The sequence below is a fragment of the Nannobrachium achirus genome, assembly GCF_963921795.1.
Source record: "Nannobrachium achirus genome assembly, chromosome: 20".
Classification (NCBI taxonomy): Eukaryota; Metazoa; Chordata; class Actinopteri; order Myctophiformes; family Myctophidae; genus Nannobrachium; species Nannobrachium achirus.
Window position 1 is genome coordinate 9,264,657 of NC_137827.1, and position 15,629 is coordinate 9,280,285.

A 15,629-nucleotide genomic window follows, 5' to 3' on the forward strand; every position below is an offset into this window, starting at 1 on the left:
AGGCCTACAAATACTGTTCATTTTACAATACTGTTCAATACTGCACCAAAGAATGTATAGTATCAGGACATGGATTAATTAATTATTTGGGCGCACCTGATTCCAATAGCTCTGTATTTATGTGATTACTATGGAGTGCATAGGATAGCCGTGTGTAGGTTTAACATGTAACACCACTGTCACAGTCACTATAATATTTAAATGACAAAGAGATAATATGAAAACATGGACAGTCTGACAGCAGAATTGAGGGTAGGCGAAATGGCTCAGACAGGTAGGTGAAAAGACTCTCCTCCACGGCAAAAGTGCCCCGCGAAAAGACCTGGCGAAAATGTTATAGGCGATTATGCCTGACACCGTGTGGGTCTGTGTGTGTGTGTGTGTGTGTGTGTGTGTGTCTGGGGATGGAGCATGGAACCAGCTTGTGCTGAGCATTTGATATAGTCCACTAATTTCTACAATAATCTCTTACTTGTTATGGGTCACGACGAGTGACCCACTTATAAAAATGAGATACTTCAATGGTTTCCTATGGACATAAGCTTGGTCTTTTCTAGGATCTCCTTTTAGTAGACCTTGTACCAGTGAACTGTACCGTCATGAAACTGTATCTTTTACTATGCAAACTTCTAATAAAGTCTTCAATCAATCAATCAATCAAAATATAATTTATTGCAATTTCTTTTAAATATTATGTCAAAAGATTTCAAAAGATTAAAAAAAGTAAAACATATAATAATGGGCATAGCAATAATAATAATCATCATCATCATAATCATCATCATTAAAAACAAACTGTAGGAAACATAAAATCAAGGGGGGGGGGGGGGGGTATTTGATTGTTCTTTTTGTTGAAAGGTGTGAGATCTAGCTCTCTCTAAAATCAAGGCGAAACACCTGAAAAAAGTCCCATCAAGGCGTGGACCTCATGCAAATGAGGTCCAAGTCAGCCTAGAATCTCTCGATTCCAGACAGAAGTGGCCTTCTAGAGGTCTGACTTGGACCTCATTTGCATGAGTTCTTTTTCCTCCGGGTGTTTTTCGTCTTGATGGGACTCACTTTTCTCCGGGTGTTTCGCCTTGATGGGACTCACTTTTCTCTGGGTGTTTCGCCTTGATGGGACTCACTTTTCTCTGGGTGTTTCGTCTTGATGGGACTCACCTTTCTCCGGGTGTTTCGTCTTGATGGGACTCACCTTTTTCCAGGTGTTTCGCCTTGATTTTGGGACTCACTTTTCTCCGGGTGTTTCGCCTTGATGGGACTCACTTTTTTTTTCAGACTCTACGCTGGAGCTTGAGTCTGAAGTTGTCCCTATTCTATTTGATTACAAAGGGGAGGGGATTTGAAATTTGAAATTCCCAATCACAAGAGATCTGGTGGGAGGGGTTGTGTTTGACTTGTGTACACAAAACATTCCCTCCTCCCCCTCCCCTCTATGACATGCACCAAACAGGTCATTGTCTTTGATGTTTCATTGATTAGAGAGAATCACTAACGAGCTATCGACACTTGTAGTTGTAGCTCTTCTGAAGATCAAAGGAGGCAATTAAGAACTCTGGTGAGCCACCCCTCCCTCCACCGTTTCTGTTGATTTTCAAAAGTTAGACGCGCCCCTCCTCCCGTCTTGCATTGATTTCATTGGTCGGTTAGCCAAGAAACCGATAGAAAGAGACGCGTCATATGACACCTCCAGACCAAGAGAAGCAGTCCACTCAGAGAGTGGGCGGGTCTATTGGCTGGAGCCAGGCAACTTTTTTCCAGACCGGTCTGGCTGTCCTCCCCCCGCAAGTAGGATATTGAACATAGATGTAATTTCCTGTGGTCTGGTGAATTTTGGGAGTTTGACACCAAATCCAGGAGAAATCCAGTAGAAATGACAATCATGTGAGACAGTCATCACGTCTGCCTGTAGAAATGACAATCATGTGAGACAGTCATCACGTCTGTCTGCCTGCCTGCCTGTCTGCCTGCCTGCCCGCCCGTCTGTCTGCCTGTCTGCCTGTCTGTGTGAAGGACAGGAAGTGTGCATGCCTGGTTGCAGGATGCAGTCGTTCATTGTTTATAAACAACACTTCCTGCTTCAAATGTTGGGCATCTAGAAGTTCTGTCTGTCTGTCTGTCTGTCTGTCTGTCTGTCTGTCTGTCTGTCTGTCTGTCTGTCTGTCTGTCTGTCTGTCTGTCTGTCTGTCTGTCTGTCTGTGTCACGCTGGCACTCAGGGGCGTCACGGGGGGGGGGGGGGGGAGTGGTACTGAGTTACTAGGGCCCAAGGTGGAGGGCCTTAGTTATTTTATACTTTAGCTATTGAAAAATAGCAGATATACAAGCTCTGTTGCGCTGCGAGCTATTTTTGAAACGCCGTGAAAATGTGTGCAAATCTTTGAATATATGTATTTTTTAAGCGAACATTTGTAACTCAAATTTTGCTTCTGGGGGGTCCCTGGAACTGAATGCTTTGAGATGCGGGCCCGTGGCCAAATACATATCATTTTGGGGGTCCTTCACATGAAAAAGTTTGAGCATTGACATAGAAACATAGGTTTTTTCAAAAAACCTTCAAAGACTAGCTTGCACACATTTTCACAATTTAAAAAAAATAAATAGCAGATCTACAGGCTGTGAGCTTGTATATCTACTATTTTTCAATAGTTAAGAACAAAACAATGCAGTGAATCCTTGTACCCAGGTAAATGATGGCTCGTTAAGTCAGTGCCTGTATGTGCTACTTGGGCATTGCCTGCGTGTGTGTAGGCTATATACTGTATATAGCTGTATTGCCCAGGTGGAATCATAGCCCAAAAAGAACTACCGTTTCACATCAAAGTACTGCCTTTCTGTAAGAGAAATCTTTACACCACACATCCATTCTATGAGTGAGGTGTCCACAACAACTCACTGATGTGAAATGCAATGTTTTCATTGGTCTGAGAATGTAATTGTCTTCCAAATACATGTTGAGGAGTTATGATAAAACATTTAAAAAAAAGCATGTAAGCCATTTATGAACCAACATAACAGAACTCCAGGCTGTTATTACAGTCTCACAGGGAGGGGAGGGGCTGAGTAGGAGCAGGGACACAGCAGGACAGGAAGGGGGCGGGGCACAGGGCAGGGAGGGGTCAAGGTCATGACAGCCTGTCTTTGTGTCTGGGTAAGGGACTGGTGCATTGACCCCCATCCACTCCCATGTTAAGAGAATAACCCGGAAGAGGCGTTATGTTATGGGAGTTGATGGGGGTCAATGCATCAGTCACGAGATGTGTGGCTACGCTTACCGTGCGGCTCAGTTGGTAGAGGCATCGGACCACAAAGTTCAATCGATCCATGGCATGGTAACCGGTAATACTAAAATCGCTAAAACAATAGATAGCAGTAATTGAAAACATTTTAACACTCATCATCTTCTCTTTTCTCTAATGACTATCTCAAATATGAACCCTTGTTGTAAAAAAACAAAGTTTTCCTTTAAGGTTAGGGTTCAGCATAGTTTTACCGAAGTTATGTTTAGGAATAAAGTTAGGATAATCATTGTTTTACTGAGGTTATGTTCAGGAATAAGGTTAGGTTTAGACATAAACCAACACATTGAAGAAGGGATAAACTCCCTTGTTCTCGGCAGATACTGATAATAAGCCTCTCCGGCCTCTCTGTTCTAATAGAGAAGATCCATAATGACTGTATCAGAACTGTAGAACAGCATTTACCAAACAATGGGTCAGTATCAGCCCTGGAATTTCATCATTTTAGGGGCAAGGCCACTTGGCCTTTGGTGTTGTCCATTTTTTTAGGGCACAAAGGCCAAATGCCAGGGCAGGAAGGTCATCAAATAAAACTAGATTTTAGTCAATTGAAAGAATTTGTTGAATCTAAGGGTTAGGGATGATAACCTAATCTTCAGTGAAATAGATAAATGATGCTATTTACAATCTGATCCATGCTCAGCCCTGCACCAATCAAAGTCACTGGATTGGTTTAAAGATGGGGACTCGGGGGATTTAAGATTTCAGAATCTCAACAAAAGTCGCTGGTGTCTACATGACAAGAAAGAGACACCAGTGTCTACTGTCTACATATTGACAAGAAAGAGACAAAGGAGAAAGTGGTACAGTCAGCTGGGGCATTAAGGCCAATGGTTGGGGGAGGGGCGCAAGGCCAAACTGAGGGGCAACGGCGGCCATGGCCTTCATGAAATTCCTGCACTGGTCAGAATACATTTTTTACGAGTTGCGAGGGTTAGTGTTAGCAGGGTCAGGTTCATGACTACTACTACTGACGTCCATTATTGATGGTGCTTTTCATGATAGTATTTTTCACCTGACCCTTTGTTCCCACATTCCTACCCTATGCTGTATCTTAAGGGGAACCCACACTGGACACGGAGGCGGCGCGGAGGCGCCGCGTCAAAACATACGGCCCCGTTATTTTCAATGAACTAACCCACACCGGCCGCGTCGCGCCGATACACCACTGTTCTATTTATCCAGCGTTGCCGCGCGTTGAACATGTTCTCCCATGGTTCTCCCCACCGGGGAAATGGATGTACTGTTTGGCAGCGCGCCGCATCCAGTTGGGGTTACCGTGCGGCACTTCATGTGCGTCGATACCGCGGCGCGACGCTGCGCAGCCGTTCGCGTCCAGTGTGTGCTCCCCTTTACAGTACCTTTCTTACTCTTCATCTATAACTTAACTGTCGTGCTGCCTCGGGTAATAAAGGTCTCTGTCTGACTCGAGGCCTGAATGATGGTCTCAGGCTGGCCCTGGAACAACTGTGCTATGAGGGATGCTGTCCGGGCGGGCCTGAGGTTATAATGGTTATTACCAAATATGGCAACATGATAATTATAGAGATCAAAGTAGCTACAATCTCATAGCTTCAGTGCCAAAGTTGTATTTTTTTATGAATGGACGAGAGTTTAAAAACAAACAGGCGTCGTTTCCGCAGGTAACGCCACCTTCCTCAGGGTAACGGGTGTCTGGGAGAGTCTGCAGTAGGTTTTCCAAGGAACTTACCGAAGGGAAAAGGATGTGTGTCAATTATGGGCATCACTTCCGGTTGTCAGTCATTCGATTCATTTTAGGGATCAAATCAGTCAATACTAATTCGGAAACACAAACTCAAAAAGGGTAAAAAACTAGTCTGCATACTACAGGATCTCCCTCCATACACCTGATTCATATCACTTAAAGGCCAACTTTAGTTTTTTTACAACAAGGGTTCATCTTTTAGATGAACCCTTGTCATTAGAGAAAAGAAAAGTGTTACAATGTTTTCATTTACTGCTTTCTACTGTTTTTGTGATTTTAATGATTTTGATTTGCATGCATGCCCCCATTCATGCAAGTGGCTAAATATGTCTTTTTAGACACAATCAGCCCATTCCTAAGATGCACAGCAATTTCTCATGGGCAGATGTGACTTATGGGGGCTGGTGTAAATAGTAATAAAGAAACTGCCGGCTTATTGTGTGTAAAAAGACATATTTATCCACTTGTACGCATGCCCCAAACCATTGAAATCAAAATAGTAAAATCACTAAAACAAAAGAAAGAAGTAAATGAAAACATTTTAACACTCATCTTTTCTTTTCTCTAATGACTATCTCAAATATGAACCCTTGTTGTAAAAAAACAAAGTTGTCCTTTAATGAGCACCATTTAATCCACATGCAGAGATGCAGCCACTGTCGCCATGTCTGCTGATAATGGGCAACATTGGGCTTGTTCTTCTGTAAAGTAGCTTGCACATATTGCCAGTCAGGGGCTTCTCCATATTGCGGGCTGCAGTTGTTTGGGCTTGTTTCTAAAGTGTCTAAAGCTGCTTATTTGGGCTTGCTTCTTAACATTGTTCAAACCAGTGGTTCCCAAATGTGTTCAAGTCAAGGACCCCCAGATTATCGTCGCCGCTGGGTGTCCGAAAACCTTTCAGGATTTTAATTCAAAAGCTTCGAGCTTGTAGACCTGCTACTTTGGATGCTTTTGTGGGACGTAGCTTCTAAATACCATTGCTGCTGTCACACTCACTCACATAGCTCTGTGGCGCCTCCCTGTGGCTTTTACAGGCGTGGCTGACAGGACATGAGTGTGACATGAGGCATGACTGACTCACAGCTGGCCGTGTTCATACTGTACTAACTGCGACCTGACGGTTGCAATAAGCAGAATAGGCGGAGCTGTGAAAGGGTGTGGCTAGGTTAGACTATAGAGACAACCTAACATGACAAACCCACGGATCTCTGATTAGACAGAGTCATGTGATTGGTCATCATGCCCTTGATGGCAGTTTTATTCAACCAATGAAAACAACAACAGCTACACCATCTTTTGTGTCAGAAATTGGGGACTGTACCTATGTTCCCCAGGTTCTATGTTCCCCACTTTCTTACCACCTAAACCTACCCTAACCATAACCTCACTAAACTAATGCTGTGAGGAGGGGAATAGAACCTGGGGAACATAGAACCTGGGGAACATAGGTTGGACCCCAGAAATTGAATGAAACCTCAGGTTGACTGAACAGGAGCGCGCGCACACGCACACACACACACACACACACACACACACACACACACACACACACACACACACACACACACACACACAGTCAGGAAAACATAGTTTTCACGTTTTTATGAATGATGCATTGATTAATTAATCACATGATCCGGTCACCATGGTAACAACTTATAAACATATTTTCAACCAAAACAAACAAACACACGTGTCGTACATTTTTCATTTGAAAATCGAATATTCCCTGCAAGTCACACACGCTCATAGATATAGGGCAAAGTATCGATTATCCAATAGGCAGCAGAAACTAAATAACGTAGTGTCACATTGTCACTGTAGACGGAGCAGAAATAAAACAAACGGAGAGCCAACTTCCACGGTGCCCTGTGAAGGCTGGAAATAGTGGTTGTCAGGCAGAAACCTTGTATCTCCAAGTTTCAAATGTGTACGTTTTTTTCTCGTAAAGCAAAGCCCCGCTTCATCATGCAAGACTGTCGCACAAAACTAGTGAAAATAGCCGATCTACAAGCACACAACGCCTCGCCATGCGAGGCGTTGTGTGCTTGTAGATCGGCTGTTTTCACTATTTAAATCGTTTCTAAACTGACGAAGTAGCAGCTCTACCACCTCACAATAGAATTGCATGGCAGCGCATACTGAGCATATAATTATGCCCTGATGAAGACCCTGCGTTGGTCGAAACATGTTGGCTTTTATTATTTGGTAATGAAATAAAGTACACCGTTTTTACGTCCGTTCCCCTCATGTTTTAACTTTTTGAGTGCTCGGATTGTTTTATCCCACTGATCCTAGAAGCACCCACCACACGTTTTTAACTTTGCCATTACCTCATGAGCCCCTCGTTTTTCTTGTTCTTCGCTTTGCATACTGAGCATGTGTTTTGGATGTCATGCCATTCTCTGGAGTTCGGTGGAAACCTCATATGTCCAAAACCCGTACTTTTCAGGATTCAAAAAACGTCAAAAGTATCAGATCGAGGACCTCAAAGCGTTTGGAGCTTGCAGATCTGCTACTTTTGATACTTTTTGTGTAATGCTGCAGTATATGATAAAGTAGGGCGGTAATTTATGACAAAAAAGAAAAGAAAAACACACACAAAAAGGTTAAAATATGGAGATAAGAGGTTTCTGCACGATATATTAAAGTCCTTCTCCCTACTGTGTAACATTGAGTGTTTTTTGTTGACAGCCCTGGTAGCTCCGTTGTCATTACAGCATCTGTCTGTGCGGTCCGTCATAGAACTGCGTTACCCAGAATTCAGTTCAAAAACAAAACCACAGAAGTACCGCTCCAAAACGAACGCTGTTTCAGGCTCCTACTAACAAACACCGGGGACATTTTTTGTTACAGGGGCACTTCACCTCTGGGACAACCCTTTCTTATTTTATTGTTGTTTGGGACACGATCAACACAATCCGGAGTAATTCTTTGTGTTCAATCTGTGTTTTTAGATATTTTAGTATTTCAGCATGTACTAGTGATGCGTTTTGCATCATATGATGCAAAACACATCACTAGTGAAGTGGCCCTTTAAGTACCATCAAAAGTTGTCAGGAACGTAAATACGTTTCTGGTAAATCTCTGATGCACGCCTAATATATTTAAGTGACACTCGCGACAAAAACGAATAGTGTTTTAGAGAAGCTGTCAAAAACGCATTCATGAGGAATGGTTATTGTGAGGAAATATAAACCAGTGAAGAATTCTATAACAAATAACTTTTGTTTAATTGACAATGTTACACAGTACAGCGTTGTGCATTAAGCGTCACTCTTGCTAGCATTGCATAGGCGCGTGTAATGGTCCTAAGTCATTCAAATGCTTCGCCAACCTTTCCATGAGTAGAACGTACAAGCATATCGTTGTTGTCGGGTGGAAACCTTGTATCTCCAAGTTTCAAATGTGTGCGTTCTTTCGCAAAGTAAAGCCCTGCTTCATCATACAAAGCCGTCGCACAAAAGTAGTGAAAACAGCAGATCTACAAGCACACAACGCCTCGCGGTGCGAGGTGTTGTGTGCTTGTAGATCTTGTAGATTTTTAAAATGATACATGCAAAACGAACGGTTTTGGACATACAAGGTTTTCACCCGACAGTGACGCTATACAATCATCCTTTGCACTTTTCCTGACCCTAGGATCGACCACTTCAACAAACCCGCGTGGAATGGCGCTGCGGAGGGAAGACCGCGTCACAAAACGCGTAGACAAACACAAACCAAACGGCTGCCGCATAGATTTGTATTGACTCCCGGTTTTATCTGTTGAAATGTATATAAACTAAATATATATAATTTATATAAAATGTCAAATATGAACATTTAACATAGATAATGAAAAATATTAATATTTTAATTATTGACAAATATGTATATCTAACAGATGTCATATATTAACACTTAACTGATATATCAAATATTGATATTTGATATAATGTCATATATTAACACTTAACTGATATATCAAATACTGATATTTGATATAATGGCAAAATATTAAGTATTGACATTCAACAGGTATAAAGTAAATTATCGACATCCAACAGAAGGTGATGTCAAATATTAATATTTAACAGATATGCATGTTAAATATTCATGAGCTTAAGGGATATCATTTGTTCTTTTCACTCAGGCAGCGCTGGAGACGGCTAACTTCTTCAGGTGGTCCATGAACACCTGCAGACTGACGTCATCCGTCAGGATGGGAGCGCCCGACTCCTAGAGCGAGAGACATAGAGACACAGAGAGAGAGAGAGAGAGAGAGAGAGAGAGAGAGAGAGAGAGAGAGAGAGAGAGAGAGAGAGAGAGAGAGAGAGAGAGAGAGAGAACAAGGTCAATACAAAGGGTCCACTATGCAAGGGATAACATCTTGCTCAGCAGTCATTATAGAGTGATAGGAGCCAGACAGGTTAATATGTCACCGACCGCTTATTACCCGGCTACTAAATAAAATTAATAATTTGACTCAAAACTAAAAACAAAACAAAGTATTTCCTTGTTTACAGACGGCTGAAAGTGCGTCCCCCCCAGCGTAACACGGTCGCCTTGGAAAACAAAGAATTGCTGGTCAAATAGAATCCATTTTCTGTTACTGCGTCGTCTATTTCTCGCCTGCTCTGAGCCGTTGATTAGGCAGCGGTGAATTATAGAGCGGAGCGGTCATTATTCTCCTATAATTCACCGCTGAAATCAGAATCAAGCATCCAAACAAGCCGGGTAATAAAAGTGAATACGTGTGTGTGTGTGTGAGTGTGTGGTTGGGGTGGAGGTGGAGGTGGTTACCTGGGCCCAGGCGTACATGTTGTTGTGGGTCTGAGACGGATTGACCTTGGAGAGCAGGAATCGAGCCTGCAACACACATCATCATCATCATCATCATCATCATCATCATCATCATCATCATCAATCTGCGATCCATATCATATCCGGGTTTTGAACCCGGGTCCCCGACCATGTAGTCTCGCGTGGCCAGACTGTTGCCTAACGCAATTTGCAAATGCTCCCGGCATACAGTCTGGGGAAATAGAAACGATGAGTGCGAGATAAAGCGGATGTGACGCAACCGCTCCCTTGGTGCAGTAGCAATAACATGTCCTACTGGAGGCGTTATGTCTCCTTTCAATATTTCTTGGGGCGTTATTTCGTCTTTCTCTGGTGTTGTTGGTGTTACTTCCATGATGTTTTCAAATGTTTTCTTAAACTATACACTCATAACAAGAATATGCCGCTCGAATGACTCTGTCTGTGCGAGTGCGCTTCTGTTATGTTTCCAGTGGGACTACCAGGGGACTACAGTTCAGTGCAGCAGTGGCTACTTCCGATACTCGCCGTTCGGGAGCTGCCGTTCCAGACTCTATATAGCATTCGGAGATTGTGGAATAGTTGTCTGGCTACGCGAGACTACTGACCATGTGACTACCAAAGAATTATGTCTAAATGTCTCCATAAAAATCAAACCCAGTGTGAAGAGAGCGGTGCTTTTTATGAGTTCATTTCATTAAGCGTCCCATCTGCGGGATGGACATACACACACATAAAGCCAGATGTAGGAGCAGTTAGCACCGCTCAAATAATAATAATCTAGCAGACGACTGCAGTCGATTCAGAACGCTGCTGCTCGACTCCATACTAACACCAATATGTGGAGCATATTACTGCAGTTCTTAAATGCTTACATTGTCTCCCTGTGTGTCAAAGAATTGATTTCCAAACACTGCTGTTGGTCTATAAAGCTTTTGAATGGTTTAGTCTACAATTCAAGTTCATTACTCTGCACCTGTCCCTCTCCTAGGTGTGCAAAAGGACTTTTTAAAAATAGTTTATTTTATTTTTGTCGTTAAAACTAAATGTGTGGAATCAGCATTTAGTGTTTATCTACCACATATCTGGAAATGAAACCTGCAGGTCTGCTGCCACCAGGACCTTTCCGTCTGCCGCTGCCTTTGAGTTACTTTTCTTTCTCTTCTGCACTGTAATTGTATATGTTATAACTTATTTTTGATGTTCTGTGTACAACACATTAAATGTAATTGTCCTGTTGTTGAAATGTTCTATACAAATAAAACAGCATTGCCTTTAATGCCTAATGCTGAGCTAATGCAGAAAGTCCATTTTGGGTAGAGCATAAATCGTTTTTAACTTCTTGCAATACCTCTTTTCAACCAGTAGGTGTCCTACCTGACCACAGAATCTAAGTGTCTCAATAGCAAAAGTGCTTCCAAATAGCACTGCACTGGATCTGGATCTGGAGTGATTCCATTCTATTTTTATTTTTAGTTCTCCATAAGCCTCTCTTCTCTTTTTTTCCTTCTGCTTCTTTTCACACACACTGTAGCCAAAGTGCCAATATTTATTTTAGGACGCAGAGGGAAAGTTGATCCCATGCCAAAGTGCCAGTGCTCGCCCAGCAGCTGTCACCCAGGCGGATGTGTGTACAGGCCCATGTGTGCCACCTGGTATATATTGTATATTATATTGTATTGTATTGTATACCTGGCTTCCTCCATGTTGTGTGTCGATGTATCTGGGCATGGGGAAACGTATTGTATTGTATTGTATACCTGGCTTCCTCCATGTTGTGTGTCGATGTATCTGGGCATGGGGAAACGCGTCTGCAGGAGTTCCTGGGCGTCGTCGACCGGAGCTTGAAGAAGATGTTTGAAGTTTTCATACTCTGGCATCTCTTGGTACCCTGCTGTACGCCACTGAGATACAGTCTGATGGTGCAGAGGAAGAGAGGAAGAGAAAAGTTGTTTCAGATCTAGGGATGGGACCATCCCTATCGTGATACAAAAAACACTCACAATTATCGTAGCGTGGAGATTTATATTCATGGTGAAATTGTCCTCCGTCATGCACTGGGATCAATTCACCTTTTATTTGCAGAGCTGCATTACTAAATTTACCCTCTAGAATTGCAAAACGGACCTGGAAAATAACATACTTGATAAGTCTTTTTTTCCCCACTCTCTACCAAATCTCTTTGCAAAAAAATAGCCGATCTACAAGCTCAGCACAAACACGTAGCAATGTGACGTGTTGTGAGCTTGGAGATCTGCTATTTTTTGGCAAAAGGTCCGCCACCAAGATAATGGATGTCGGGATATTTTGATTTTATCGCGATAATATCGTAAACGTGACATGACATTTTCATATCGTCACATCCCTATTCTGTTCCCCGACCGGTTTGGGATACCCGGAAATTATACTGATCCCAGGCTGGTGTGTATGTGCATGTGCATGTGCGTGTCCTTGTGTGTGTGTGTGTGTGTGTGTGTGTGTGTGTGTGTGTGTGTGTGTGTGTGTGTGTGTGTGTGTGTGTGTGATCTGGTACGGTCTCCATGGTCGTAGATCTGAAGGTCCAGATCTCGCTGGAAGACAGTGCCATCAGTACGATTCTGGTAGTAGATACTGATGCTGTCAGGAGCAAGGCTGAAACACAGCACACACAACCACAACAACCACATGAACCCCAGCATCCGTATTGGACCAACAACCGAAAACAGAAAGAAACTAGTACAGAGCCCTGAGGGACTCCGCTCAAACCATACTGGGGTTTAAGGGATTCATATTACAGTGCCACCCATGCAACAGTTTTGTCCCCGATTCTGACCTACACCATCAAGTATCCATGTTTGACCCATATTTTGTCTAACATTTCTCTTTGAGAGTATTTAACAGTTTCAGGTGCTCCACCAAAAATGTTGGTTGCCAATCAGGATAGAGTGGGGCCTTCCTCCAATCATGGTCAAGTGGGGGTGGGCCTTATGCGCAGGAAGGCCCGCCCCCACTTGACCATGATTGGAAGGCCCCCGCTTGTCACCTACAGTGATTATAACATAATTGAAACTATTATCATGTATTACAACAACAGTATATCCTCGTGGTCTAAATGAAAAGTCAGTGAGTGATCAGTCATTATGAAGTGTTTGGCCTAGCTCAGACCTACTCTAGATTGGATACTTTTTAGTACCACGTTTAGTACCACTTTCACACCACTCTACCCAGGTCCTTGTAGTGGAAAACTGGCACAAGTGGGCGGTGTGGAGTGGTGTGGTGTGATGTTGGGCCATGTCAATGGAAAAAGGGCTTTACACTACCTTTAAACCCTATACAAAGATTTTCAAAAAGAGCCAATCTAGAAGCTTACAACTCATCACATCATGACGAGTTTCTAGGTTGTAGGTGTGTTTGTGTGTGTGTGTGTGTGTGTGCGTACCTCGGGGGGTCCACTGAAGGAGTATGCATAGAGGATGGGTTGGATTGTGTGTGTGTGTGTGTGTGTGTATGTGTGTGTGCGTACCTCGGGGGGTCCACTGAAAGAGTATGCATAGAGGATGGGTTGGATCATGATGAGGGACTGTGTCAGGTCCTGTCTCATGAACTGATGTCTGTAATATGAGCTCTCATCTGGACTGTTGTTGAACACCTGCAGGAAGGGAGACCTGCGCAGGTGGAACATAAACTGCACGCACACACACACACGCACGCACGCGCGCACACACACACACACACACACACACACAGAAAAGGATGTTGAGACAGGATTGTCCAGGACAACAGTAGATATTATTCATACACTACATTAACAACAACAATGTATACTGCAGAGTAGAGAGTCCATCTACAGACATATAATTATAACTATTAATACATTTTAAGGCTACAATCTACGAGGTCTAAATGTCTGTAACGAAGAGTACAGTACATTGTATTAACATACTTTACCATACAGCTATATTGAATTAACATATTCTATCACAAAGTTGCACCAACTATATTGTTTTAACATACTCTAGATGCACTAGCTCCTTTCAGAACCTTTCCCTCCGCTATAGCTCAGAGATGAGGTTCCTGGAAACGATATGCCCAAATTCGAATTTCCGGTACACAGATGATGAGTGGCCAGTCACGCATGTGCATTCCCGCTTCCGTGAAATCGCTTTTGGAAGATCTGGCCACAGGCTGACAAATACAGCGATTTAAACTCTTGTTTCAACCCCATTGCTTAGATTATTTTCCACGCTAAAAAAGTAAACATCTGAAGCTGCGTCCAAACCTGAAGCTATTTCTTCTATTCTAGTTGTTTCTATCGCTTCACTCTGATCGCGCAGGTCCACGTTGGTAAAAAATCATGTCCTGTTGAAATCAAGGCGAAACACCCGGAAAAAAGGAAGTCGCAAAACACCAAACACTAAAAACATTTCTGTGTCTCCGGACAACATCAACGCGATGAATGGAGTGGGGGTGAAGCAAAGGTCGCTTCAGTTAGATTTTTCCAAGTGGGGCGAAGATACCGAGGCGACCGTTCGCGCCGCCCCGTTCGTATCGTTCGCACCGCTTGATCGAGCAGCAGGAGGGAGAGGTTCCCGAAAGGAGCTATACATGTAGATTCACTAGTTATATTGCAATAACATATTCTATCACACAGATGTACCAGTTATATATTGTATTAACATACTGTACCACACAGTTTGGTTAAAATAACATTTCATTGAAAAAATAAGCTCCCGTTTGCAGCTGTGTAGGAACAAGTGAGAACGTTAAAATGAAAAATTAATTCATAACTTGAACACATAGAAATACAAACACTGATTTTATTTGAACCCACTGATGATACTGGGATTATGCGTAGGGTGTTCGACTAGGATTATTTATGGAATTATCCACTCTGTGTGCATGTGTGTATGATTCTCTACTGGTATGACAGAATGCAGTTGGTACAAGGCAGACAGAGCAGAGAACTGTGATAAAATACTATAATAGTCATGTATGTATGACTGAGGCCAAGTACCTGTGGATAGAGAGAGAAGGTTTCAGAGAACCTGAAGGAGTTTGGGTCGTCTTTGTGATAGTCTCCAAACTTTTGACACTGGAATGAAACAAACACATCATAACATCAGACCTCTGCACTTCAGTCAGCGCTGCAGTGTTTTTAAATACTTGTAGTGCATACAAGATGTAGTGGAGTAGAAGTAAAAGTATTGGAAATTGGAAATACTCAAGTAAAAAAGAAAATACCTGAAATACCTAAAGTGTACAGTACGCCAAATTAATTTAAATGAAAAGGGCGTCCTTGAAATGTAAAAGTGTGAGGACCACAGTTCTGACTAGTAGCCTACTATGTGTAATGTGTGTGTGTGTGTGTGTGTGTGTGTGTGTGTGTGTGTGTGTGTGTGTGTGTGTGTGTGTGTGTGTGTGTGTGTGTGTGTGTGTGCGCGTGTGCGTGTGCGCGTGTGCGTACCAGTCTGATCAGCTGTCTGTCCAGCCATCTCAGTACGTCGGGTCCCTCCTCCGTCTCTGCACGGTACACGGCCAGGCGGGCCATCAGGATGGCCGCCGCCTCCTGGTCAAAGGACGCAGCGATGTTCTGAATCTGAGTCTGTGCATCTGCCCAGCTGGAGGGGGGGGGGGGGAAGAGAGAGAGAGAGAGAGAGAGAGAGAGAGAGAGAGAGAGAGAGAGAGAGAGAGAGAGAGACAGACATACAGACAGACAGAGGGACAGAGGGAGAGAGAGAGCAGGGCTCAAAATTAACCTTTTTACTTGCATCGGTACTACAGTAGCAGTTTAAAAATATAGGAGCACCAGAATACTGTATACTGA

At 43.1% G+C, this 15,629-nt stretch overlaps 1 protein-coding gene across 1 annotated transcript in view; it reads right to left on the minus strand.

Moving 5' to 3' along the window:
- Window positions 1-6,608: 6,608 nt before the first annotated feature.
- sec23a (Sec23 homolog A, coat complex II component) overlaps window positions 6,609-15,629 on the minus strand; it is a 43,256-nt gene continuing 34,235 nt past the window's right edge. The window contains exons 14-19 of the mRNA XM_080750808.1: window positions 15,270-15,423; window positions 14,820-14,897; window positions 13,329-13,490; window positions 11,587-11,742; window positions 9,809-9,874; window positions 6,609-9,244 (exon numbers count right to left, since the gene is read on the minus strand). Coding sequence (XP_080606934.1) covers window positions 9,155-9,244; window positions 9,809-9,874; window positions 11,587-11,742; window positions 13,329-13,490; window positions 14,820-14,897; window positions 15,270-15,423 — 706 coding nt within the window. The 3' untranslated portion in view covers window positions 6,609-9,154. The remainder of the gene's footprint in view (window positions 9,245-9,808; window positions 9,875-11,586; window positions 11,743-13,328; window positions 13,491-14,819; window positions 14,898-15,269; window positions 15,424-15,629) is intronic.